The sequence below is a fragment of the Nesoenas mayeri genome (genome assembly GCF_963082525.1).
Source record: "Nesoenas mayeri genome assembly, contig: SCAFFOLD_101, whole genome shotgun sequence".
NCBI classification, from domain to species: domain Eukaryota; kingdom Metazoa; phylum Chordata; class Aves; order Columbiformes; family Columbidae; genus Nesoenas; species Nesoenas mayeri.
Window position 1 is genome coordinate 99,281 of NW_027660025.1, and position 26,676 is coordinate 125,956.

At 69.1% G+C, this 26,676-nt stretch overlaps 3 protein-coding genes across 3 annotated transcripts in view; 1 reads left to right on the top strand and 2 right to left on the bottom strand.

The window, feature by feature from the left end:
* SYNGAP1 (synaptic Ras GTPase activating protein 1) overlaps nt 1–5,271 on the top strand; it is a gene marked incomplete at both ends in the record, with an annotated part of 28,601 nt that extends 23,330 nt beyond the window's left edge. Inside the window, 7 exon segments of the mRNA XM_080364459.1 lie at nt 771–812; nt 1,693–1,843; nt 1,845–2,480; nt 2,482–2,559; nt 3,401–3,574; nt 5,057–5,228; nt 5,231–5,271. Coding sequence (XP_080220585.1) covers nt 771–812; nt 1,693–1,843; nt 1,845–2,480; nt 2,482–2,559; nt 3,401–3,574; nt 5,057–5,228; nt 5,231–5,271 — 1,294 coding nt within the window.
* A 10,740-nt stretch (nt 5,272–16,011) lies between these two features.
* Nucleotides 16,012–20,481, bottom strand: ZBTB22 (zinc finger and BTB domain containing 22; the record flags this gene model as incomplete). The annotated part of the gene is given in 10 exon segments (XM_080364464.1): nt 16,012–16,072; nt 16,862–17,067; nt 17,070–17,216; nt 17,218–17,316; nt 17,318–17,555; nt 17,557–17,648; nt 17,650–17,985; nt 17,987–18,028; nt 18,030–18,171; nt 20,355–20,481. Coding segments are annotated over 9 exon segments (1,356 nt in total). The 5' UTR covers nt 18,165–18,171; nt 20,355–20,481.
* Nucleotides 20,482–20,548: 67 nt separating this feature from the next.
* Nucleotides 20,549–26,676, bottom strand: part of DAXX (death domain associated protein) — a gene marked incomplete at its 5' end in the record, with an annotated part of 9,285 nt that continues 3,157 nt past the window's right edge. Inside the window, 7 exon segments of the mRNA XM_080364465.1 lie at nt 20,549–20,700; nt 21,014–21,208; nt 21,710–22,016; nt 22,019–22,153; nt 22,936–23,164; nt 23,991–24,169; nt 25,864–26,668. Of these exon segments, the coding sequence (XP_080220591.1) occupies nt 20,553–20,700; nt 21,014–21,208; nt 21,710–22,016; nt 22,019–22,153; nt 22,936–23,164; nt 23,991–24,169; nt 25,864–26,668 (1,998 nt within the window). The 3' untranslated portion in view covers nt 20,549–20,552.

Genomic DNA, 26,676 nt, shown 5'->3' on the forward strand with positions numbered 1-26,676 from the left:
CTCCACCCCTGGTAGCTCCATCCCAAGGTGTCTGCATCCCATGGTCTCTCCACCCCTGGTAGCTCCATCCCAAGGTGTCTGCATCCCATGGTCTCTCCACCCCTGGTAGCTCCATCCCAAGGTGTCTGCATCCCATGGTCCCTCCACCCCTGGTAGCTCCATCCCAAGGTGTCTGCATCCCATGGTCTCTCCACCCCTGGTAGCTCCATCCCAAGGTGTCTGCATCCCATGGTCCCTCCACCCCTGGTAGCTCCATCCCAAGGTGTCTGCATCCCCGTGGTAGCTCCATCCCTATGGTCCCTCCATCCCATGGTACGTCCATCCCATGGTCCCTCCATCCTCGTGCCATCTCCATCCCCATGACTCCACATCCCCTGGTACCTTGTGGTTTTCTTGCATCCTGCCCCCATTTCTCCCCCGTGTCCCCTTATGTCCCCATGGTGTCCCCCCATGTTACCCCATGGCCCTGGGTCTCACCTGGGGTGTCACCCCATGGCGCTGGGTCTCACATGGGATGTCCCCTGTGTCACCCCATGGCCCTGGGTCTCTCCTGGGGTGTCTCCCCTGTGTCACCCCATGGCCCTGGGTCTCACCTGGGGTGTCCCCCCGTGTCTCCCCATGGTGCTGGGTCTCTCCTGGGGTGTCCCCCATATTACCCCATGGCGCTGGGTCTCACCTGGGGTGTCCCCCCGTGTCACCCCATGGCCCTGGGTCTCATCTGGGGTGTCCCCCGCCCCGGGTCACTTGGTCACCCCCGTCTGCCTTCGCAGCTCCATTGACCTCCAGTCTTACATGGTGCGGGGCCTCAACAGGTGGGTGGTGGGACGGGGTGGGAGGAGGATGGAGGTGGGATGGGAACGGGAGTGGGGGTGGGTGGGGTGGGGTGGATGGGATGGGATGGGATGGCATGGATGGGATGGGATGGATTGGATGGGATGGGATGGAGATGGGATGGGATGAGGATGAGATGGAGATGGGATGGGATGGAGATGGGATGGAGATGGGATGGGATGGAGATGGGATGGGATGGAGATGGGATGGGATGGAGATGGGATGGGATGAGGATGAGATGGAGATGGGATGGGATGGAGATGGGATGGAGATGGAGATGGGATGGGATGGAGATGGATGGGATGGAGATGGGATGGGATGAGGATGGGATGGAGATGGGATGGGATGGAGATGGATGGGATGGAGATGGGATGGGATGAGGATGGGATGGAGATGGGATGAGGATGGAATGGGATGAGGATGGGATGGAGATGGGATGGGATGGAGAGGGGATGAGGATGGGATGGGATGAGGATGGGATGGAGATGGGATGGGATGGAGATGGGATGGATGGATGGGGTGGGATGGGATGGAGATGGATGGGATGGGATGAAGATGGGATGGGATGGGATGGAGATGGGATGAGATGGGATGGGATGGGGATGAATGGGATGGGATGGGGTCTGATGGAGATGGGATGGGCTGGGATGAGGATGGGATGGAGATGGGATGGATGGGATGGGATGAGGATGGGATGGATGGGATGGAGATGGGATGGATGGGGTGAGATGAGGATGGGATGGAGATGGGATGGGATGAAGATGAAGATGGCCTGGAGACGCAGCCTGTGCTGCGCGGGTCCCCCGTGCGCCGTGTCCCCCGCGTCCCGCGTCCGTGCCCCACGTCCCGCGTGCCCCGCAGCTCCATGGAGGTGCCGCGCCTGCCGTCGCCGCCGCAGGAGAAGGGGCCGCAGGAGGTGCTGGTGCTGAGCCGCCCGCCGCTGGCGCGCTCGTCCCCCGCCTACTGCACCAGCAGCTCGGACCTGACGGAGCCCGAGGGCGGGCGGGGCGGCCCCCCCCCTGGGCGTGGGCAAGAGCGTGTCCATGCTGGACCTGCAGGACGGGCGCGTGGACAGCGTGCCCAGCCTGCCCGCCGAGCTGCTGGCGGGGGGCGCCGCGCCGGGGGGGCTGCGCCCCGGCCGCCTGTCCCAGGGCAGCGCCTCCAGCCTGGCCCCCCCGCGCCTGGGCGTCCCGGAGCCGCCGCTGCGGGTGCCGCTGTCCTTCCAGAACCCGCTGTTCCACCTGGCGGCCGACGGGCCGCTGCGGGGCCCCGACGCGCTGGGCGGCGGCGGCGGCGGCGGCGGCGGCGCGGGGGGGGACGGCCCGTTCGCGGCGCCCCCGGGCGCGCACCCGCACCCGCTGCACGTGTACAGCAAGAGCGAGGAGCTGGCGGCGCCGCCCGCGCCCAAGCACATCACGCACAGCCACAGCTACAGCGACGAGTTCGCGCGCCCCGGGGGCGACTTCGGGCGCCGGCAGCTGTCGCTGCAGGACAGCCTGGCGCCCCCCCAGATCACCATCGGCGCCCCCCCGCCGCCCACGCCCCGCGGCGCCCGCGCCGCCAAGGGGGGCGGCCCCGCAGCCCTGGGGGTGCCCGCGAAGCCCCGGCCGGCCAGCGGGAACCTGCTGGCGTCCCCCGAGCCCACCTACGGGCCCCCCCCGCTCCCGGCAGCCCTCGCTGGCCAAGGAGCCCTCGGTGGCCGGAGGGAAGCCGCCCGTCACCAAGCAGGTGACGCGGGGACGCGGGGACATCGTGGGGGGGATCGGGATGGGGTGGGACGTGGGGACATGGGGACATGATGGGGACATGGGGGGATGGGGATGGGGTGGGACATGGAGACATGATGGGGATATGATGGGGACATGGTGGGGATGGGGATGGGGTGGGACATGGGGACATGGAGGACATGGTGGGACATGGTGGGGATGGGGATGGGGTGGGACATGGAGACATGAGGACATGATGGGGACGTGGGGGGGATGGGGATGGGGTGGGACATGGGGACATGATGGGGACGTGGGGGGGATGGGGGACAGGGTGGGACATGGGGACATGATGGGAACATGGTGGGGACATGGTGGGGATGGGGATGGGGTGGGACGTGGGGACATGATGGGGACATGGTGGGGACATGGTGGGGATGAGGATGGGGTGGGACATTGGGTGGGACATGGGGACATGATGGGGACATGATGGGGACATGGTGGGGATGGGGGACAGGGTGGGACATGGGGACAGGGTGGGACATGGGGACGAGGTGGGGCATGGGGACATGAGGACATGATGGGGACATGGTGGGGATGGGGATGGGGTGGGACATGGGACCATGGTGGGACATGGAGGGTTTGGGGGCCATGGTGAAACATGGGGACATGGTGGGGATGGGGACCATGGTGGGACACGGGGTTGTGGTGGGACATGGTGAGTTTGGGGGCCATGGTGGGACATGGGGACATGGGGCCGTGGTGGGACATGGGGCCGTGGGGCTATGGTGGGACATGGGGCCGTGGGGCCGTGGCAGCGCCGGCCCGGTGACGCCGTCCCCGCCATCCCCGCCGTGCCGTGCCAGGCCTCGCAGACGCCGTCGACGCTGAACCCGGTGATGCCGGCGGCCGAGCGCACGGTGGCCTGGGTGTCCAACATGCCCCACCTGTCGGCCGACATCGAGAGCTCCCACATCGAGCGCGAGGAGTACAAGCTCAAGGAGTACTCCAAGTCCATGGACGAGAGCCGGCTGGACCGGGTAGGGACCCAGGCGTCCGGGGCGCGGGGATGACCCGGGAGGTGGCCCTGATGGACCCAGGAACCCAGGAGATGGTCCTGATGGACCCAGGAGATGGCCCTGATAGACCCAGGAACCCAGGAGATGGCCCTGATAGACCCAGGGGATGGCCCTGATAGAGCCAGGAGATGGCCCTGATGGACCCAGGAACCCAGGAGGTGGCCCTGATAGACCCAGGAATGGCCCTGATGGACCCAGGAGATGGCCCTGATAGACCCAGGGGATGGCCCTGATAGACCCAGAGGCCCAGGAGATCCCTCTGGTGGTCCAAGGTCCTAGAGACCCAAGTGTCCGAGGTCCAGTAGATGACTTTGATGGACCCTGGAGTCCAGGCATCACCATGGCGGGGTCCCAGGTCTTTGGGTGTCCCCATGGCGGGGTCCCAGGTCTTTGGGTGTCCCCATGGCGGGGTCCCAGGTCTTTGGGTGTCCCCATGGCGGGGTCTCAGGTCTTTGGGTGTCCCCGTGGCGGGGTCCCAGGTCTTTGTCCCATTGTGCTGGGTTCCTGGGTCTTTGTCCCACCGTGGTGGGTCCCCAGTGGGTCCCTGATCTCTGTCCCACCACGGTGGGTCCCCAGTGGGTGCCCCGTGTCCATCCCACTATGGTGGGTCCCCAGTGGGTCCCCAGTGGGTTCCCTGGTCTCCATCCCACCATGGCGGGTCCCCAGTGGGTCCCCGGTGTCCATTCCACCATGGTGGGTCCCCAGTGGGGTCCCCGGTGGGTTCCCTGGCGGGTCCCCAGTGGGTTCCCTGGTGTCCATCCCACCATGGTGGGTCCCCAGTGGGTCCCTGGTCTCCATCCCCCCACGGTGGGTCCCCCGTGGGTCATTGGTCTCTGTCCCACCATGGCGGGACCCCAGTGGGTCCCTGGTGCCCATCCCCCCGTGGCGGGTCCCCAGTGGGTTCCCAGTGTCCGTCCCCCCGTGGCGGGTCCCCAGTGGGTTCCCAGTGCCCATCCCCCCGTGGCGGGTCCTCAGTGGGTTCCCTGGTCTCCATCCCCCCGTGGCGGGTCCCCAGTGGGTTCCCTGGTCTCCATCCCCCCGTGGTGGGTCCCCGGTGGGTTCCCAGTGTCCGTCCCCCCGTGGTGGGTCCTCGGTGGGTTCCCAGTGTCCGTCCCCCCATGGCGGGTCCCCGGTGGGTTCCCTGGTGCCCATCCCCCCGTGGCGAGTCACCAGTGGGTTCCCTGGTGCCCATCCCTCCGTGGCGGGTCCCCAGTGGGTCCCTGGTCTCCATCCCCCCGTGGCGGGTCCCCAGTGGGTCCCTGGTCTCCATCCCCCCATGGCGGGTCCCCAGTGGGTCCCTGGTCTCCATCCCCCCATGGCGGGTCCCCGGTGGGTTCCCAGTGTCCGTCCCCCCGTGGCGGGTCCCCAGTGGGTTCCCAGTGTCCGTCCCCCCGTGGCGGGTCCCCGGTGGGTTCCCGTCCCCCGCAGTGTGTCCTTGGGCAGGTGAAGGAGTACGAGGAGGAGATCCACTCGCTGAAGGAGCGGCTGCACATGTCCAACCGCAAGCTGGAGGAGTACGAGCGGCGGCTGGTGACGCAGGAGGAGCAGACGAGCCGCATCCTGCTGCAGTACCAGCAGCGCCTGGAGCTGAGCGAGCGGCGCCTGCGCCAGCAGCAGCCGAGAAGGACTCGCAGATCAAGAGCATCATCGGCAGGTGAGGGAACGGCCGGGCCGGCGCGGGACGGGGGCGCCGGGGGGCGGGAATGGGGGTGCCCGGGGGGCGGCGTGGCCTCCGGGGTCCCCACGGCCTGGGGTGTCCCCAGGTGTCCCCATGGCCTGGGGTGTCCCCATATCCCCATGTCCTGGGGTGTCCACATGGCCTGGGGTGTCCCCACAGCCTGGGGTGTCCCCAGGGTGTCCCCATGGCCTCAGGGGTGTCCCCATGACCCGGGGTGTCCCCATGGTCTGGGGTGTCCCCAGGGTGGGTGTCCTCATGACCCAGGGTGTCCCCATATCCCCATGTCCTGGGGTGTCCCCATGTCCTGGGGTGTCCCCAGGTGTCCCCATGACCCAGGGTGTCCCCATGGCCTGGGGTGTCACCAGGTGTCCCCATGGCCTCAGGGGTGTCCCCATGGCCTGGGGTGTCCCCAGGTGTCCCCATGACCCAGGGTGTCCCCATATCCCCATGTCCTGGGGTGTCCACATGGCCTGGGGTGTCCCCACGGCCTGGGGTGTCACCAGGGTGTCCCCATGGCCTCAGGGGTGTCCCCCATGACCTGGGGTGTCCCCATGGTCTGGGGTGTCCCCAGGGTGGGTGTCCCCATGACCCAGGGTGTCCCCATATCCCCATGTCCTGGGGTGTCCCATGTCCTGAGGTGTCCCCAGGTGTCCCCATGACCCAGGGTGTCCCCATGTCCTGGGGTGTCCCCATGGCCCGGAGTGTCCCCAGGGTGTCCCCATGTCCTGGGGTGTCCCCATGGCCCGGAGTGTCCCCAGGGTGTCCCCATGACCCAGGGTGTCCCCATATCCCCATCTCCTGGGGTGTCCCGTGTCCTGGGGTGTCCCCAGGGTGTCTCCCCTATGTCCCCATGACCCGGGTGTCCCGGGGGGGGCTGCGTGACCCTGGTGAAGCCTGGCCCAGGGTGTCCCCTGGGTGTCCCCATGTCCGTGGGGGTGTCCCTATGTCCCCATGTCCGTGGGGGTGACCCCGGTGTCCCCGGGGGGGCCGCGTGACCCCGGTGAAGCCTGGCCCCGCAGGCTGATGCTGGTGGAGCAGGAGCTGCGCAGGGATCATCACTTGGGCGCCCACGACCCCCCCGAGGGGCGGCGGCGGCTGCTCGACGCTCAGGTGGAAATTACAATGTCATTGCTCTGCTCCGTGTCACATCGGCCATCCCGCGCTGGGGACGGGGGGGGGGGGGGGGGGGGCAGGGGGGCGGGGTAGGGGGACCTGGGGGCTGGGGGCGTCAGTGGGGGGACACGGGTGTCAATAAAGGGACATGGGAACCAATGGGGGGACATGGGAACCAATGGGGGCACACAGGTGTCAATGGAGGGACGTGGGAACCAATGGGAGGCGACATGGGTGTCAATGGAGGGACACGGGCATCAATGGGGGACATGGGAACCAATGGGGGGACATGGGAACCAATGGGAACCAATGGGGGCACATGGAACCAATGCGGGGACAAGGATGTCAATGGAGGGACACAGGCATCAATGGGGGACATGGGAACCAATGGGAGGAGACGTGGGTGTCAATGGGGGACATGGGAACCAATGGGGGACATGGGAACCAAATGGAGGATACAAGGGCATCAATGGGGGGGACATGGGTGTCAATGGGGGACATGGGAACCAATGGGGGGACATGGCATCAATGGGGGGGGGTCTGGGTGCCCATGGGGGTCTGGGTGCCCATGGGGGTGTGGGTGCCTTGGGGGGGTGGGTGCCCATGCGGTGGTCTGGGTGCCCATGGAGGGGTCTGGGTGCCCATGGGGGGGTCTGGGTGCCCTTAGGGCGGTCTGGGTGCCCTTGGGGGGGGTCTGGGTGCCCATGGGGGGGGTGGGTGCCCTTGGGGGGGTGGGTGCCCATGGTGGGGTCTGGGTGCCCATGGGGGTCTGGGGTGCCCATGGGGGGTGGGTGCCCTTGGGGGGGTCTGGGTGCCCTTGCGGGGGTTTGGGTGCCCATGGTGATCTGGGTGCCCATGGCGGGGGTGGGTGCCCATGGGGGCTGAGTGCCCAAGGGGGGGGTCTGGGTGCTCATGGGGGGGTCTGGGTGCCCATGGGGGTCTGGGTGCCCTTGAGGGGGGTCTGGGTGCCCATGGGGGGTTGGGTGCCCATGGGGGGGTCTGGGTGACCATGGGGGAGTGGGGTGCCCATGGCGGGAAACTGGGTGCCCATGGGGGTCTGGGTGCCCTTGGGGGGGTGGGTGCCCATGGGGGGGGTCTGGGTGCCCATGGTGGGGTCTGGGTGCCCATGGGGGGTCTGGGTGCCCATGGCGGGGTCTGAGTGCCCATGACGGGAAACTGGGTGCCCATGGGGGTCTGAGTGCCCATGGGGGGTCTGGGTGCCCATGGAGGGGTGGGTGCCCATGAGGGGTCTGGGTGCCCATGGGGGGTCTGGGTGCCCATGGGGGCGGTCCGGGTGCCCATGGGGGGGCTCTGGGTGCCCTTGGGGGGGTCCGGGTGCCCATGGAGGGGGTCAGGGTGCCCTTGGGGGGGTCTGGGTGCCCATAGGGGGGGTCTGGGTGCCCACGGGGGGTCTGGGTGCCCATGGGGGTCTGGGTGCCCATGGGGGGGTGGGTGCCCTTGGGGGGGGTCTGGGTGCCCATGGTGGGGGTCTGGGTGCCCATGGGGGTCTGGGTGCCCATGGAGGGGTGGGTGCCCTTGGGGGGTTCTGGGTGCCTATGGGGGGGGTGGGTGCTCATGGAGATCTGGGTGCCCATGGGAGGGTGGGTACCCTTGGGGGTCTGGGTGCCCATGGCGGGGTGAGTGCCCATGGCGGGAAACTGGGTGCCCATGGGGGTCTGGGTGCCCTTGGAGGGGTCTGGGTGCCCTTGGGGGGGGTGGGTGCCCATGGAGGGGTGGGTGCCCATGGGGGGGTCTGGGTGCCCTTGGGGGGGTGGGTGCCCATGGGGGGGTGAGTGCCCATAGGGGGGTCTGGGTGCCCATGGGGGGTTCTGGGTGCCCATGGGGGGGGTGGGTGCCCATGGGGATCTGGGTGCCCATGGGGGGGTGGGTGCCCAAGGGGGGGTCTGGGTGCTCATGGGGGGGTCTGGGTGCCCATGGGGGTCTGGGTGCCCATGGGGGGGTGGGTGCCCTTGGGGGGTTCTGGGTGCCCTTGCGGGGGTTTGGGTGCCCATGGTGATCTGGGTGCCCATGGCGGGGGTGGGTGCCCATGGGGGCTGAGTGCCCAAGGGGGGGGTCTGGGTGCTCATGGGGGGGTCTGGGTGCCCATGGGGGTCTGGGTGCCCTTGAGGGGGATCTGGGTGCCCATGGGGGGTTGGGTGCCCATGGGGGGGTCTGGGTGACCATGGAGGAGTGGGTGCCCATGGCGGGAAACTGGGTGCCCATGGGGGTCTGGGTGCCCTTGGGGGGGTGGGTGCCCATGGGGGGGGTCTGGGTGCCCATGGTGGGGTCTGGGTGCCCATGGGGGGTCTGGGTGCCCATGGGGGGGTCTGAGTGCCCATGACGGGAAACTGGGTGCCCATGGGGGTCTGGGTGCCCATGGCGGGGTCTGGGTGCCCATGGAGGGGTGGGTGCCCATGAGGGGTCTGGGTGCCCATGGGGGGTCTGGGTGCCCATGGGGGGCGGTCCGGGTGCCCATAGGGGGGCTCTGGGTGCCCTTGGGGGGGTCCGGGTGCCCATGGGGGGGGGTCAGGGTGCCCTTGGGGGGGTCTGGGTGCCCATGGGGGGGGTCTGGGTGCCCAAGGGGGCCTGGGTGCCCTTGCGGGGGTGGGTGCCCATGGCGGGGTCTGGGTGCCCATGGCGGAGTGGGTGCCCATGGGGGGGTGGGTGCCCATGGGGGGGGTCTGGGTGCCCATGGCGGGGTGGGTGCCCATGGGCGAGTCTGGGTGCCCATGGGGGGGTGGGTGCCCTTGGGGGGGTCTGTGTGCCCTTGGGGGGTGGGTGCCCATGGGGGTCTCGGTGCCCATGGCGGGGTCTGGGTGCCCTTGGGGGGATCTGGGTGCCCAGGGGTGTCTGGGTGCCCATGGGGGTTATTTGCGTTGCTGGGGGGTCTATGGGGACCCCTGTTCTTGTCACCCCAGGAGGCTCCAGTCACCCCTGGTGGGGCAAAAGGGGACAAGGCCACCCCTGGGGGGGACACGGGGACCCTGCAGGGGCACGTAGGGACAGGGACACCCCAGGGGGGACATTTTGACCCCCAGTGGGGACATGGCCACCCTTGGGGGACATTGTCACCCCGGGGGGACAGAGTGACCCCCAGTGGGGACATTGTGACCCCCAGTGGGGACAGGGCCACCCCGAGGGGACATTGTCACCCCCAGGGGACAGGGCCACCTGCAGGGCCACCAGAAGGACGTGAGGGGGTGACACCCCCCCCCCCCCCCAGCCCAGGGCCGAGGCCACCAGCGTGTCCCCAAGGCCACCCCCACCCCCCCATTGCGGAGCCCCCTCCTCGGCCTGGGGACACGTGGTGTCCCCATGTCCCTTGTGTCCCCATGTCCCCCACGTCCCCCATGTCCCCCATGTCCCCACGTCCCGCGTCCCCCGCGTCCCCGCGTCCCGGTGGCCCTGACCCGTGTCTCTCTGCCGCCAGTTGCCCGTCAGGTAGCCCGGCCCCTTGGACCGGGACCCTCGGCCTCCGGTGACGTCCCAGTCCCCACGGCCCCGTCACCCCCCGCTACAGCCCAGGGGACACTGGGGACGCTGGGGACACGGATCCAGGTGTCCCCAAGACCCCTCTGTGTCCCCAGGGACACGGTGGCCCCTTGGGGACATGGATGCAGGTGTCACCATGTCCCTCCCATGTCCCCATGTCCCCTGGGGTCACTGGGGACAGTTGGGACATGGACCCAAGTGTCCCCATGTCCCTCCCGTGTCCCCATGTCCCTCAGTGACACTGGGGACATTGGGGGACATGGATGCGGGTGTCACCATGTCCCTCCCGTGTCCCCATGTCCCCTCAGGGTCACTGGGGACATTGGGGACATGGATGCAGGTGTCCCCCCTGTCCCCTCCCATGTCCCCATGTCCCTCAATGACACTGGGGGACATTGGGGGACATGGACTCAGGTGTCCCCATGTCCCTCCCATGTCCCCATGTCCCTCAATGACACTGGGGGACATTGGGGACATGGACTCAGGTGTCCCCCATGTCCCTCCCGTGTCCCCATGTCCCTCAATGACACTGGGGACATTGGGGACATGGATGCAGGTGTCCCCCTGTCCCTCCCGTGTCCCCAGGGACACTGGGGACCCCTCGGTGACACAGATCCCGGTGTCCCTTTTGTCTCTTTTGTGTCCCCATGTCCCTCAGGGACATGGATCCAAGTGTCCCCAAGACGCTCTGGTGTCCCCGTGTCCCTTGGGGACATTGGGGCCCCTTGGGGACCCGGATCCAGGTGTCCCCTGTTCCTCTTGTGTCCCTGTTCCCCCTGGGGACACATTCCCCAGGGGTGTCCCCACGTCCCTCCCGCCAAGGGGACGTCCCTGTCCCCTCCCGCTGTCCCTCGTCATCCCGGGCTATGGGACCGGGAGTGTCCCCATGTCCCGCCTGTGTCCCCATGTCCTGCAGGGGACACTGGAGCCCTTGGGGACACAGATCCAGGGTGTCCCCATGTCCCCTCCTGTGTCCCCATGTCCCGCAGGGACACTGGGAGCCCTTGGGGACACAGATCCAGGTGTCCCCATGTCCCTCCTGTGTCCCCATGTCCCGCAGGAACACTGGTGACACAGATCCTGGGTGTCCCCTTGTCCCACTCATGTCCCCGTGTCGCTCAGGGACACTGGGCACACGGATCCAGGTGTCCCCATGTCCCCCTTGGGGACACCCCGGGGTGTCCCTGTCCTCGTGTCCCCCGGGCGGTGACACCGGTGGGGACAGCAGTGTCACTGCCCCCTCCGGGGGTGGCCGGGGGTGGGGGGGGGTGGGGGGGGCACCCACCGTCCCCAGCGCTGTCACCCACTGTCACCCACTGTCACCCGCCTCGTCTCCATCCTCGTGTCTTGTGTCCCCATCTCATGTCACCGGGGGGGGGGGGGAGGGGGCGGGGCGGGGGGTGACACGAGTGTCCCTGAGTCACATCCAGGAAGGGGACATCGGGTTATGGGAGGGGGGGGGGAATACAATTATTTTGGGGGGTGGGGACAATTTTTTATTGGTTGGGGACTTTTTTATGGTGGGCGGGGCCTAGGGGGGGTGGGGGGGGCAATTTGGGGGGAGGGTGGGACCATTTTTGCTGGGGGGGGGTTTGGTGTCCCAGGAGTGTCCCCCGGAGCCACCGCAGGTGAGTTGGGGTGGGGGGGGGGGGGGGGGGGGTTGGGTGGGGGGGGATGATGGTTCCGCGGGGGGGGGGGCGGGGACACGGCGGGGGGGGGGGCGGGGGCCGGGGGGGGGGTGACGGCCGCCCCTGCCCCATCCCCCCACAGGAGAGGCAGTTTCCCGCCGTGGGTGCAGCAGACCCGGGTGTGAGTGGCTGGGGGGGGGGTCCCCGGGCGGCCTCCGCCCCCCCCCACCCCCCGATCACGGGCCAACGGCGACGGCACCGCTGCCTGAGCACTGACCGGGGGCCGCACCGGCGCGGGCCCCCGTGCCGCGCGTGCAAGGGACACTCGTGCAACGGGGGTCTTGTGCAAGGGACCCTCGTGCAAGGGACACTCGTGCAACGGGGGGTCTTGCGCAAGGGACCCTTGTGCAAGGGACACTCGTGCAACGGGGGGGGTCTTGTGTAAGGGCTGCCCGTGCAAGGGGCCCTCGTGCAAGGGGACGCTCGTGCAACGGGGTCTTGTGCAAGGGCTGCTCATGCAAGGGAACCCTCGTGCAAGGGACACTCGTGCAATGGGGGGTCTTGTTGCAACGGGATCTTGTGCAAGGGACCCTCATGCAATGGGGGGGTCTTGTGCAAGAGCTGCTCATGCAAGGGTTGTCGTGCAAGGGACCCTCGTGCAATGGGGTCTTGTGCAATGGGCTCTTGTGCAAGGGACCCTTGTGCAACAGGGTCTTGTGCAAGGGACCCCTCGTGCAAGGGACACTCGTGCAATGCGGTCTTGTGCAAGTTACCCTCGTGCAAGGGACACTCGTGCAACGAGGAGGGGGGGGGTGTCTTGTGCAAAGGCTGCACGTGCAAGGGCCCTCGTGCAAGGGACCCCCATACAAGGGCTCCTCATGCAAAGGCTGCTCATGCAAGGGGCCCCCTCGTGCAAGGGACACTCGTGCAGTGGGGTCTTATGCAAGGGCTGCTCGTGCAAGGGCTCCTCGTGCAAAGGCTGCTTGTGCAAGGGGTTTTGTGCAACGGATCCTCATGCAACAGGCCCCTCGTGTGAGGTGGGGCCGGGGGGGGGGGGATTGTGCAAGGGCTCCTCGTGCAAAGAGGAGCACGGGGGATCTTGTGCAAAGGCACCTCGTGTAGCGGCCTCTGGGCCCGCGTGCAAACAGCTCCTCGTGCACCGGAGGGATGGGGGGAATCCTCGTGCAACAGCTGCTTGTGCGATGGGAACGAGGAGCTCGACGTGCAAGGCGGGGAGGGGCAGGGAGGCCTCGTGCACCATCAGCTCCTCGTGCAACACGCCACGGCGGGGGGTGGGGACACACATGCGCACACACACACAACCCGTCGTGCATCAGGACCACGGTGTCCCCGTGCAAGGGGACTGGGGGGGGGGGCGGGCGGCCTCGTGCAACGGCGCTTTGAGCTCCAGGACCTCGGGCACCGTGTGTCCCTGTGCACCAGGACCACCTCCCCCACCCCCCATTGTGCACCAGGACCCACCCCTCGTGCACCAACCAGCTCCGGCTCCTCGTGCACCGACCCCCCCCCTTCCCCCCCCCCCCCCCCCCCCCCGACCCCCGTGCAAAGGGACCAGAACCTTCCTCGTGCACCCCCCCCCCCCCCCATCCCCCCCCCCCTCGTCGTGCATTCACGTTCCTCGTGCACAGGGACTGGACTTTTCCTCGTGCGGACACCCCCCGTGCAACAGCCCCCCTCCCCCCCTTTTTTTTCTCTTGTGCATCATCTCGTTCAATCCCCCCCCCCCAAAACGTGCACCAGGAGCCGCAGGACCCCCCCCCCCCCCCCCCCTTCACGCCCCCCCCCTTTGCACGCGCAGCTCCGTCTGTGCGCGGCCTTGCACCAGGACGCGCGTGTCCCCCGTGCACCAGGGCCGGGTGTCCCCGTGATGTCACCGGGGGTGTCCCCGTGACGTCACCGGGGTGTCCCCGCGAGGTGTCCCCGTGCACCACCAGCCTCTTGCACACGGCGCGGGCGGGGGGGGTCGATGGGGGGGGGGGGGGGTGGAGGGTGGGGGGGCGCTCCGTGCACCAGCAGCCTCGTGCAACGTCACCAGGGCGTCCCCGTGTGATGTCACCGGGGGTGACCCCCCAACATTGTCCCCCCCGCCGTGCCCGGGGCGGTGTCACCTCCTGCATCACGTGTTCCCCCCCCACCCCCCCCCCCACCCCCCCCCGCGACGTGTCACCAGCCCCGGTGTCCACCTCCCACCCCCCCCCAGCACAAGGGGCACCGCAGGGGGCGCTTTGTGCATCATCCGGGACCCCCCCGCACCGGGACCCCCTCCCACCGGGCTCCCCAATGCACTGGGATCCCCCCCCCCCATTGCATTGGGACCCCCCGTTCCCCGGGACACCCCCCAATGCACCGGGACCCCCATTCACCAGGACCCCCCCCACTATCAACCCCCAATACACCACGACCCCCATTCACCAGGCCCCCCCCCCCCCCCAGCGCCCCTCAATGTACCGCACCCCCCCATTCATCCCCCACCCCGAATGCACCGGGACCTTCCCCCCCGCCCCCCCCCAATTCCGCCGCTCCCGAAGCCCCCGGTGCCCCCCCCCGGTGCCTGCGGTGCCCCCCGGTGCAGCCCCCCCCGGTGCAGCCCCCGGTGCCCCCGTTCCGGTGCCCCCGTCCCGGTGCAGCCCCGACAATCGCCCCCGCGGGCGGCCCCCGGGGGTCTGGGCTGGCTCCAAACCCCCCCCGGGCCCGCGGAGCCTTTAATAAACTCGGATGGTCTTGTAGACACGCCCACGGGGCGGGGGCTTGGGAAGGGCGGGGCTGGGGGAGGGGGCGCGGCTTGGGCGGGGCGGGGCTGGGAGAGGGGGCGGGTCTTGGGAAGGGCGGGGCTGGGAGAGGGGGCGCGGCTTGGGAAGGGCGGGGCTGGGAAAGGGGGCGGGTCTTGGGAGGGGTGGGGCTAGGAGAGGGGCGGGGCGAAGGTGGGAGGGTGGGTGGGGCCGGGAAAGGGAGTGGTGCTCGGAGAGGGGGCGGGTCTTGGGAGGGGCGGGGCTGGGAGAGGGGGCGCGGCTTGGGAGGGGTGGGGCAGAGGTGGGAAGGCAGGTGGGGCTGGGAAAGGGGCGGGGCGAAGGTGGGAGGGTGGGTGGGGCCGGGAAAGGGAGTGGTGCTGGGAGAGGGGCGGGTCTTAGGAGGGGCGGGGCTGGGAGAGGGGCGGGTCTTGGGAGGGGCGGGGCTGGGTGAGGGGGCGGGTCTTGGGAGGGGCGGGGCTGGGGGAGGGGCGGGTCTAGGGAGGGGCGTGGCTGGGAGAGGGGGGCATGTCTTGAGAGGGGCGGGGGCTAGGAGAGGGGGCGTGTCTTGGGAAGGGCGGGGCTGGGAGAGGGGCGGGTCTTGGGAGGGGCGGGGCTGGGAGAGGGGGCGCGGATTGAGAGGGGGCGGGGCTGGGAGAGGGGGCGTGTCTTGGGAGGGGCGAGGCTGGGAGAGGGGGCGGGTCTTGGGAGGGGCGTGGCTGGGAGAGGGGGCGGGACTTGGGAGGGGTGGGGCGGAGGTGGGAAGGTGGGTGGGGCTGGGAGAGAGGGCGGGTCTTGGGAGGGCGGGGCTGGGAGAGGGTGCGGGTCTTGGGAGGGGCGGGACTGGAAGAGAGGGCGCGGCTTAGGAGGGGCGGGGCTAGGAGAGGGGGGCGGGACTTGGGAAGGGTGGGGCGGAGGTGGGAAGGGTGGGTGGGGCTAAGAGAGGGGGTGGGGCTTGAGAGGGGCGGGGCAGAGGTTAAATGGGGGTGGGGCTGGGGAGAGGGGGCGGGGCTTGGGAGGGGCGGGGTGGGAAGAGTGGGTGGGCCTGGGAGAGGGGGGCGGGGCTTGGGGGAGGCGGGGGTGGGAAAGGGGATGGGGCTGGGAGGGGGGTGGGACCAGAGGTGGGGTTTGAGGGGGGGCGCGGCTTGGGAGGGGCGTGGCTGGGGAAGGGGGTGGGGGCTGGGAGGGGGCGGGGGCAGAGATGGGGTTTGAGGGGGGCGTGGCTTGGGAGGGGGCGTGGCTGGGAAAGGGGGTGGGGCTGGGAGATGGGGAGGAGTGGGAAGCTAGGTGGGGCTTAGGAGGGGAGTGCCCAGAGGGGGGCGGGGCTGGAACAGGGGGTGGGGCTTATGGGGGGCGGGGCTTCCCGGGCTATAGGTAAATGCTGGGGGGGGTCCCGGGGCCCCTATTCCTCACACCCCCCCCCCCCGCCCCCCGCCCCGCCACCGCCCGACACCCCCCTTTGCTTTCTGGCCACGCCTCCGGCTCTCTGCCACGCCCCTCGTTCCTCCCCCTTCCCCCTCGCTCCTCCCCCTTCCCCAAGCCCCCGCCCCCCATCAGGCCGACCCGGACCAGTCAATATTTATCGACGTTAAAAAAGCCACAAAATCGACTCAAATTACAAAAAAAGAAGAAAAAAACGAGAAAAAAAAAGAAAGGGGGGAGGGGGAGGGGGGAGGGTGACGCGGACATTCCTCCCACCCCCCCTCCCCCATCCCCCCAACCCCCTCCCCACCCCCAGACTCACAGGGTGGGAGGGTCACCTGTGGACCCAGGCGTCCGGGCAGTGACGCGGGGAGGGGGGCTGAGGGGGACACGGGGGGGGACGGTCCCAGCTCAGCACCGTTCACACACACACAACAGCCACTGGGGTGGGGGGGGACACACACAACGGGGGGGGACACCAGGGGACAACGGGGGGTGGGGTGGGTCCAAATACAGTGGGACCCCCAACATCTGGGCACAATGAGCCCCAGTCACCCAACTGCCCGGACAGGATGGGATCCAGATGTCTAGATGTGATAGGACACAAACATCTGGGCACAACGAGCCCCAGTCACCCAACTGCCCGGACAGGATGGGATCCAGATGTCCAGATGTGATAGGACACAAACATCTGGGCACAACAACCCCCGGGGTTACAGAACCGAACTGTCCAGATGTGGCATGACCAGATATCCAGATGCGGCAGGACCCAACATCTGGGCACAATGACCCCCGGGGTCACAGAACCAAACTGTCCAGATGTGACATGACTGTATACCCAGATGCAGCAGGACCCGACATCTGGGCACAGCAGCTCCCAGGGTCCCAGAACCCAACTGTCCAGATGTGATGCTATCGGATATCCAGATGTTACAGGACCCAACATCTGGGCACAACAACCCCCAGGGTCCCAGAACCCAACTGTCCAGATGTGATGCTACAGGATATCCAGATGTTACATGACCCAACATCTGGGCACAACAACCCCCAGGGCCAGCAGCCCCAACCGCCCCCCTCACCTGCACCGCTCCCCCCCTCCCCCCCCATCACCCCTTCCCCCCGCCGCCCCCCTCCCCCCGGGCGTCCCCCCCAGCCCCCCCCCCCGCGCCCCCCCCCCCCGCGGCGCCGGCGGCTCCGGCTCCGGCGCGCGCGGTGGCGCCGCTCGCAGTGGCCCTTGTGGCGCATGAAGCTGTCGCGCCACATGAAGCGCTTGGCGCAGGCGTCGCAGGCGTAGGGCTTGAGCCCCGTGTGCGTCTTCATGTGCTCCGTCAGGTGGTGCTTCATCTTGAACTTCTTGGCGCACACCGGGCAGCCCGAAGGGGCCGCAGGTTCAGGTGCATGTTCACGTGCCGGTCCCGCATGCTCTTGTGCGAGAACGCCTTGCCGCAGTGGCACATGAAGATCTTGTTGCCGTCGGCCGCGGCGCCGGCGAGCGGGACGGCGCCGTGCTGCGCCCGCGCCGGGTGCCGGGAACACCAGCAGCGGGTTGCCCTGCATGTCCATGGGCAGCAGCGCCCGCGGCGCCGCCAGCGCGCCCGGCTCCTCCAGCGCCTCGTAGGGCGAACGCGAAGTCCTCGGAGGACTCGCAGAAGTTCACCTGCTCCTCCAGCTTGGTGGGGGTGTCGGCGCCGCCGCGGGGGGGGCCGGGGGCGCCGCGCGCGCCGGCCCCCTCGGCCGGGTCCTCGTCCTCCTCGCAGGTCAGCACCAGGTCCTCCTGCAGCCACTCCTGCTTCACGTACACCCACTGCTTGTGCGGCACGATGCTGGGCGGCACGTACAGCGGGCGCCGCGCCGCCCCGCCGGCCTCGCCCCCCGGCGCCGCCGCCGCCGCCCGCCCCCTCGGCCCCCTCGGCGCCCCCCGCGCGCGGCGCCGGCGCCTCGGGGGCGTCGCGGGGGGCTGCAGTAGTTGGTGCTGCTGGGGGACTGGTCGTCGCTGGTGCGGCTGGAGGGGCCGCGCGGCGCCGAGGAGGATGAGGAGGATGATGAGGATGAGGAGGGGGCGGCGCAGGCGGGCGGCGCCGCGCGGCCCTCGCGTAGCAGCTCGGTGCACTTGTCCACGATGTGCCACATCTGCAGCACGCTGCCCACCGTCAGCAGGTTGACGATGTCCTCGGGCGCCATGGACAGGCGGCCGGTGTACGCCGAGCCCAGCACGGTCTCGAAGGCGCCGGGGTCCATGGCGCCGGGCAGCACGATGGTCGTCATGTTCTTGAGCAGCACCTGGTCGTGGAAAGAAGGGCGAGGAGGCGGCCAGCACGGCGCGGTGCGCGCGGAAACACGCGGCCCTGCACGTGGATGGACACGTCGCACAGCGTCCCCTCCTCGCGCTGCCGGTTCAGGTTGGCCAGCAGCGCGCTGGGCACCTCGGGGAAGTCCACGTGCACCAGCGCCGGGCTGCGCGCGCCCTCCATGGCGGCTCTGCGGGACGGCACGGCACCGGCGCTGGCACCCGAAACGCCACCCGCACCGCGCGGCACGGCGCCCGCACCCGCACACCGCACCCATACCCCGCACCCATACCCGCACCGCGCGGGCCCACGTGATAACCCCGACCCGCACCAAAACCCCCGCGATAACCCGGACCCGACCCAGAACCTGCATGCTGACCCCAACCCACACCAAAACCCCCGCGTGATGACCCAAACTGGCATCAAAACCTCAGTTCTGACCCAAACTGGCACCAGAACCCCCGTCCTCACCCAGACCTGCACCAGAACCCGCATGCTGACCCCAACCTGCACCAAAACCCCCGCGCGATGACCCAAACTGGCACCAGAACCCCCCGTTCTGACCCAGATCTGCGCCAAATCCCGCGTGATGACCCCAACCCGCACCAGAATCCGCATGATGACCCAGACTGGCACCAAAACCCCCGTCCTGACCCAGACCCACACCAGAACCCGCATTCCAACCCGGATCTGCACCAAATCCCGCGTGATGTCCAAACCAGTACCAAAACCCCCAGTTCTGACCCAAACTGGCACCAGAACCCCCGTCCTGAACCCAGATCTGCACCAAATCCCGCGTCCTGACCCAAACTGGTGCCAAAACACACATACTGATCCAAACCAGTGCCAAACCCCCAGTTCTGACCCAAACTGGCACCAGAGCCCCCATTCTGACCCAAACCGGTGCCAAAACGCACGTCCTGATCCAAACCAGTGCCAAAACCTGTGTACTGACCCAAACTGGTGCCACAACCCCAGTTCTGACCCAAATCAGCTCCGAAACACTGAGATCTGACCCAAACTGGCGCCAAAACCCCGTTCTGACCCAAACTGGCACCAGAACCCCCGTTCTGACCCAGATCTGCACCAGAACCCACATACTGACCCAGATCTGCGCCAAATCCCGCGTCCTGACCCAAACTGGAACCAAACCCCCCAGTTCTGCCCCAAACTGTGTGAAACCCGCTGGGTTCTGACCCAAACCGGCGCCAGAACCACCGAGTTCTGACCCAAACAGGCGCCAGAACCACCGAGTTCTGACCCAAACCGGCGCCAGAACCACCGAGTTCTGGCCCAAACCGCCTCATTCTGACAAAGCGGCTCCGAATCCACGGACCCTGCGCCACGTTTTCACCAAACCCCCTCGGTTGTGCCCCAAAACCTCCTCACTCTGCTCCCAGCCCCTACACGGCCCCTATAGCACCAACCTACGCACCCAGTCCCCACGGCCCCTATGGACGTCACAGCCCCTATGGACCCCAGTGCTCCCACGGCCCCTATAGCCCCCATAGCCCCTATAGCCCCCACAGTGCTCCCATGGCCCCTATAGCCCACATAGCCCCTATAGCCCCCACAGTGCTCCCATGGCCCCCTATAGCCCCTATAGCTCCCATAGCCCCCACAGTGCTCCCACGGCCCCCATAGCCCCCATAGCTCCCACGGCCCCTATAGCCCCCATAGCCCCCACATTGCTCCCCCCACATTGCTCCCACGGCCCCTATAGCCCCCATGGCCCCTATAGCCCCTATAGCCCCCATAGCCCCCACAGTGTTCCCACGGCCCCTATAGCCCCCACGGCCCCTATAGCCCCTATAGCCCCCACAGTGCTCCCACGGCCCCTATAGCCCCCATAGCCCTCCCAGTGCTCCCACGGCCCCTATAGCCCCTATAGCCCCCACAGTGCTCCCACAGCCCCTATAGCCCCTATAGCCCCCATAGCCCCCCCAGTGCTCCCACGGCCCCTATAGCCCCTATAGCCCCCATACCACACTCCCTGTACCCCTGGTCTCTATAGCCCCAGCCCCTATAGACTCCCCCACACCCCTATAGCCCCTATACGCCCCCAACAGCGCCAGGAGCTGCAGCCTCAGGCCCTATAGACTCTTCTATACCCCCAGCTCCTATAGCCCAGACCCCACACACCCCCTATAGCTCTTACAGCCCCGTGCCTATAGCTCCTGCCCCTACAGACTCCCCTCAACACCCCCTATAGCACCAGCGCCTATAGCCCCTATAGGCTCCCACACAGCCCCCCCGTCCCCGGCCCCCCGAGCTCCCCCCGCCCCCCCCGCGGCCTCCACCCCCCCCCCCTATAGCCCCTATAGGTTCCCCCCCCGCCCCCCCGGCCCCGCCCCCGCCCCGCCCCCCGCTCACCCGCTCCGGGGCTCAGGGCGCCGCCGCCATCTTGGGCTCCGCGCGAGGCCACGCCCCCTCCCTGGCCACGCCTCCTCCCGCCTTAAAGGCGCCGCGGCCTCCGTGGCCCCGCCCCGTTACGTCACAGTGGCTCCACCCCTCTCAGGCCCCGCCCACCCGAGGCTCTTAAAGGCACCGCGGTAAGAAAACGGGAGTTTTTTATTGGAGGGGTGGGCGGGGCCAAGCGGAGGGAGTGGGCGGGGCCAGCCCGGAAAAGGGGGCGTGGCCGGCCCGGCAAGGGGCGGGGTCAGTCCGAGTCCGACAGCACGATGATCTCCTCGGGGTCGCACTGAGTCGCCACGCTGGTCTGGGGGGGGGGACACGGGGGGGCCCCAGACCCCGGGGGGAGGTCACGTGGGGTGGGGACCCCCCCAAAACCCCCCAGGGACAGAGCAGGGACCCCCCCCCCCCCAACACAGGGACCCCCAGAGCAGGACGGGGCCCCCCCTCCCCAACACAGGGACCCCCAGAGGACAGGACAGTGACCCCCCCCCCCCAACACAGGGACCCCCAGAGCAGGACGGGGACCCCCCCCCAACACAGGGACCCCCCCCCAACACAGGGACCCCCAGAGGATGGGGACCCCCCCCAGCACAGGGACCTCCCCCGGGCCCCCTCACCTTGCAGACCTTGGGGGCGCGGGGGGGGCTGCCCGGGGGGGGGGTCCCGGGGGGGGGCTCCCCTGGGAGCTGCTCACCAGGTCCCTCCCGGGGGAGTCGGCCCGGGTGGAATCGGGGAGGGGGCTGCGGGGGGGGCGGGGGCTCAGCCCCCCGGGACCCCCCCCCGGCTGCTCGTCCTCCGAGCCCAGGGGGGGGCTGGGGGGAACACCCCAAATTACCCATTGCCCCCCCATGACTATGTTACCCCCCCCGGAGCCCCCAACTCTCCCCCCCAGCCCCCATTTCACCCCCCAAATCCTGCCCCCCCAGCCCCCATTACCCCCCCAGACCCCTTTACCCCCCAACAAGGGTCCCCCAACCCCCTTGACCCCTCAACCCCATTGACCCCCCATTACCCTGTTACCCCCCCGGCCCATTTACCCCCCCCCAGGAATCCCTAATTCTCCCCACAGCCCCTATTCCCCCCCACCCCCATCACCCCCCCGATCCCTTTACCCCCCTCCCCCCCTCAAAAGGATCCCCCACCCCCCAAGACCCTCTTCTAACCCCCCACCCCCTTTCCCCCCTCTCGGACCCCCAGGACCCCCCGGACCCCCAGGACCCCCTCGGACCCTCCAGGACCCCCTAGACCCCCCAGGACCCCCCAGGACCCCCCCGGACCCCCTCGGACCCCCAGGACCCCCCGGACCCCCGTACCTGCCCCCCTGGGGAGGGTCCAAGCGGCTCCGTTTCCGGGGGGGGGTCTCGGTGCCCCCGTTCAAACTGGTGGAGCTGATGCCCCCCCCCTCCCCCGCCCCTCCCCCCCCGCCCCCCCCATTCTCCAAGGGCTGCAGGTCATCCGGGGGGGTCAGGGGGCGTTTCCCTTTGGGGGGGGGGGACACCCCAAAGCGCGGGGACCCCCCCGCCCCCCCCGTCCTTGTCCTGCTGCGGGTGGAGCCGCGAGCAGGCGGGGGGGGGCGGGGGGGGCTCGGAGGGCTGTGGGGAGGGGGGGGGCGGTTTTGGGGGGGCTGGGGGGGGGCGGGGGGGACTCCACGGGCAGCGTCTCGATCTCCAGCACGAAGAGCTCGGGCGGCTCCTTCCTCCCCTGCTCCTGCTCCTCCTCCTCCTCCTCCGCGGGGGGGGGCGGGGGCCGCGCGGCACCTGGGGGGGGGGACACGTTGGGGTGGGGGGGACATTGGGGTGATGGGGGGGGACACATTGGGGTGGGGGGGGGACATTGGGGTAAGGGGGGGGGACACGTTGGGGTGGGGGGGGACATGTTGGGGGGGGACACATTGGGGTGGGGGGGACATTGGGGGTGAGGGGGGGACACATTGGGGTGGGGGGGGGACACATTGAGGGTGACGGGGGGACACATTGGGGTGAGGGGGGGGACACGTTGGGGGTGAGGGGGGGGGACACATTGGGGTAAGGGGGGGACACATTGGGGTGGGGGGGGGGAACATTGCGGGTGACGGGGTGGACACATATTGGGGGGGGACACATTGGTGTGGGGGGGGACACACTGGGGGTGGGGGGGACACGTTGGGGTGGGGGGGGGACATTGGGATAAGGGGGGGGGACACGTTGGGGTGGGAGGGGGACACGTGGAGGTGGGGGGACACGTTGGGGTGGAGGGGGACACGTTGGGGTGGGGGGGGACACGTTGGGGGTGGGGGTGGGGACACACTGGGGGTGAGGGGGGGACACATTGGGGTGAGGGGAGGGACACACTGGGGTGGGGGGGCACACATTGGGGTGGGGGAGGACACATTGGGGTGGGGGGGGACACGTTGGGGTGGGGGGGACACGTTGGGGGTGACAGGGGGGGACACATTGGGGTGGGGGGGACACATTGGGGTGGGGGGGGGACACATTGGGGGCGGGGGGGGGGTCCCCGTGTCCCCCCCCCGTGTCCCCCCCCGTGTCCCCATGTCACCCACCCTGCGTGGCGGCTCCGCGGCCTTCGGCCCCGCGCTGCTCCTCCTCCTCCTCCTCCTCCTCCTCCTCCTCCGGCTCCTCCTCGTCCTCGTCCTCCTCCTCCTCCTCCTCATCCTCCTCGTCTTCCTCCTCATCCTCCTCCTCCTCATCCACCTCCTCGTCCTCCGACTCTTCCTCCTCCTCCTCCTCCTCCTCCTCCTCGCGCTGCCGCCCCGACGCCTCCGCCTTCCCCTGCCCAACGGGACCAAAGCGGCTTCACACGGGGCCTTGACCTTGACCTTGACCTGGGCCCTGACCTTGACCTGAGTATTGACTTGGGCCTTGGTCTTGATCTGGACCTTGACCTGGACTTGGGCCTTGACTTGAGTCCTGATCTTGACCTTGACCTGGGTCCTGATCTTGACCTGAACCTTGACCCAGGTCTTGACTTGGCCCTTGACCTGGACCCAGGCCTGGCCTTGGGCTTTGACCTTGACCTGGACCTTGACCTGGACTTTGGTCTTGACCCAGGTATTGACTCAGGCCTTGACCTTGACCCGGACTGTGACCTTGACCTGGACCCAGGCCTGGCCTTGGGCCTTGATCTTGACCTGGGTATTGACCTGGACCTTGACCTGGACTTTGGTCTTGACCTGGACTTGGACCTTGATCTTGACCTGGGTATTGACTCGGGTCTTGACCTTGACCCGGACTGTGACCTTGACCTGGACCCAGGCCTGGCCTTGGGCTTTGATCTTGATCTGGGTATTGACTTGGACCTTGACCTCAGCCTTGACCGTGACCTGGACTGTGACCTTGACCTTGACCTGGCCCCAGGCATGGCCTTGGGTCGTGACCTTGACCTGGCTGTGACCTTGACCTGAACTCAGGCCTGGCCTTGGGCCGTGACCTTGACCTGAACTCAGGCGTGGCCTTGGGCCTTGACCTTGACCTGGACTGTGACCTTGAGCTGGCCCCAGGCGTGGCCTTGGGCCGTGACCTTGACCTGGCCGTGACCTTGAGCTGGCCCCAGGCGTGGCCTTGGCCCCACCCCGCCCCCTGCCCCCGCGGCGCTCACCGTGGCGGTGGGGGGGCCCCGGTGCCGCGCCCCCCGGCGCCGCCCGCGCTCCTCCTCCTCGCTCTCGTCCTGCAGCTGCGCGAAGTGCGCGATGACGCCGTCCAGCCGCGTCAGCGCCACCCAGCGGTTCCGCCGCAGCCGCTTGGCCAGCGCGGGGTCGGCCAGCGCGGGGTCGGTCCCTGCGCGTCACGGGACACGGGGGGGCAGGGGGACATGGGGGGGACAGGGGGATGGGGGGACATGGGGGACATCGGGGGATATGGGGGACATGGGGGGATATGGGAGACAGGGGGGACATGGGGGACACAGGGGACGCAGGGGGATGTGGGGACATGGGAGGCATGGGGGGATATGGGGGATATGGGGGACATGGGGGGATGTGTGGGACATGGGAGGATGTGGCGGATATGGGGGACATGGGGACATGGGGATATGGGGATATGGGGACATGGGGGGACATGGGGACATGGGGGATATGGGGGACACGGGGGGACATGGGGGGATATGAGGGGATATGGGGGACATGGGAGACATGGGGGGATATGGGGGACATAGGGGGATGCGGGGGACACAGGGACATGGGGGACATGGGGAGGACATGGGGGGACATGGGGGACATGGGGGGATATGGGGGGATATGGGGGGATATGGGGGATATGGGGGGATATGGGGACACAGGGGACATGGGGGACACAGGGGACACGGGGGACAGGAGGGACAGGGGGGGACAGGGGGATATGGGGGACATGGGGGAGATGAGGGACATGAGGGACATGGGGACATGGGGGGAAACAGCGTCACCAACCCCCCCAAGACGGAACGGAGCTCCAGTGGAGCCACCAGTCCCACCAGCTTCCCGTGAGCCCCAGCACGGGCTCCACCGCCACCCCACGGGCTCCATCACCCCACGGGCTCCATCGCCCCATGGGCTCCATCGCCCCACCATGGGCTCCATCGCCACCCCAGGGGCTCCATCACCACCCCACGGGCTCCACCGCCACCCCAGGGGCTCCATCGCCCCACCATGGGCTCCATCGCCACCCCATGGGCTCCATCGCACCACCATGGGCTTCATCACCCCACCATGGGCTCCATCGCCCCACCATGGGCTCCATCGCACCACCATGGGCTCCATCACCCCACCATGGGCTTCATCACCACCCCAGGGGCTCCATCACCCCACCATGGGCTCCATCGCCCCACCATGGGCTCCACCGCCCCACCATGGGCTCCATTGCCACCCCACGGGCTCCATCACCCCACCATGGGCTCCATCGCCACCCCAGGGGCTCCATCGCTCCAGTATGGGCTCCACCCCCATCCCACGGGCTCCATCACCACCCCATGGGCTCCATCGCCACCCCACAGGCTTGATCACCACCTCATGGGCTCCATCGCCCCACCATGGGCTCCATCACCACCCCGCGGGCTCCGCCCCCCTCCACGAGCCCCGCCCCCCACCCCGCGGGCTCCGCCCCCCTCCACGAGCCCCGCCTCATTCCGTGAGACCCGCCCCCACCCCGCGAGCCCCGCCCCCACCCCGCGGGCTCCGCCCCCCTCCACGAGCCCCGCCTCATTCCGTGAGACCCGCCCCCACCCCGCGAGCCCCGCCCCCACCCCGCGGGCTCCGCCCCCCTCCACGAGCCCCACCTCATTCCATGAGCCCCGCCCCCACCCCGCGAGCCCCGCCCCCACCCCGCGGGCTCCGCCCCCCTCCACGAGCCCCGCCTCATTCCGCGAGCCCCGCCCCCACCCCGCGGGCTCTGCCCCCCTCCACGAGCCCCGCCCTCACCCGGCGAGCCCCGCCTCATTCCGCGAGCCCCGCCCCCACCCCGCAGGCTCCGCCCCCCCCTCCGCGAGCGCCGCCCCTCACCGGGCCGGTACTGGTCGGTGAGGTGGCTGCCGAAGTTGTAGACCAGGTCGAGGTGGCGCCGCTCCTGCAGGCGGTTTCCCACCTCGCGGAAGGCGTCCTGCGCCATGTTCTCCATCTGCCGCGGCGCCAGCCCCAGCCCGTGCCGCGCGCTCGCCTTCTGGATCACCTTGAGGATGTCGCCGTAGTCGGGGAAGGCGTCGGGGCGGTTGATGAAGCGCTCGATGCGCCGGTTCACCTCGGGGTAGCGGGTGCCGCGGTAGTGGATGCGCTGCTCGATGACGCGGCCGGTCAGGCTGCTGCAGCGCTTGAGCTGGCACAGCCGCTCGAAGATGCGCATCATGCGGCGCTTGAGCCGGCTCTCCTGCAGGTACGTGGAGTCGGCGCTGTCCAGCTCCGCCAGGTCCAGCTCGCGCTCCTGCAGCCGCCGGATCTCGCCCGTGTAGACGCGCAGCAGGTTCTCCAGGTAGCGGATCTGGCGCTTGGAGCCGCCGGGGGGGCGCGGGGGGGCCGCGGAGGGGCCGGGGGGGTCGGGCGGCGCCGGGGGCGGGCGCGGGGCGGCCGGGGGGCGCTCGGGGGGCGCGGGGAGCAGCGGGAGCTTGCGGCGCAGCGTGTGCGCCTTGAGCACGGTGCACAGCTCGTTGATGTAGACGTAGACCTTGGCGCGGCGCGCGCGCACGCGGGACAGGCAGCGGCTCAGCACGTTGCGCAGCTCGGCCGACGCCAGGAACGGCGGCGACGCCTTCTGGTGCCGCCCCGCCAGGAACGGCACCACCTCGGGGTGCTCCTCCGTCAGGCCCGCGCACAGCTCCAGGA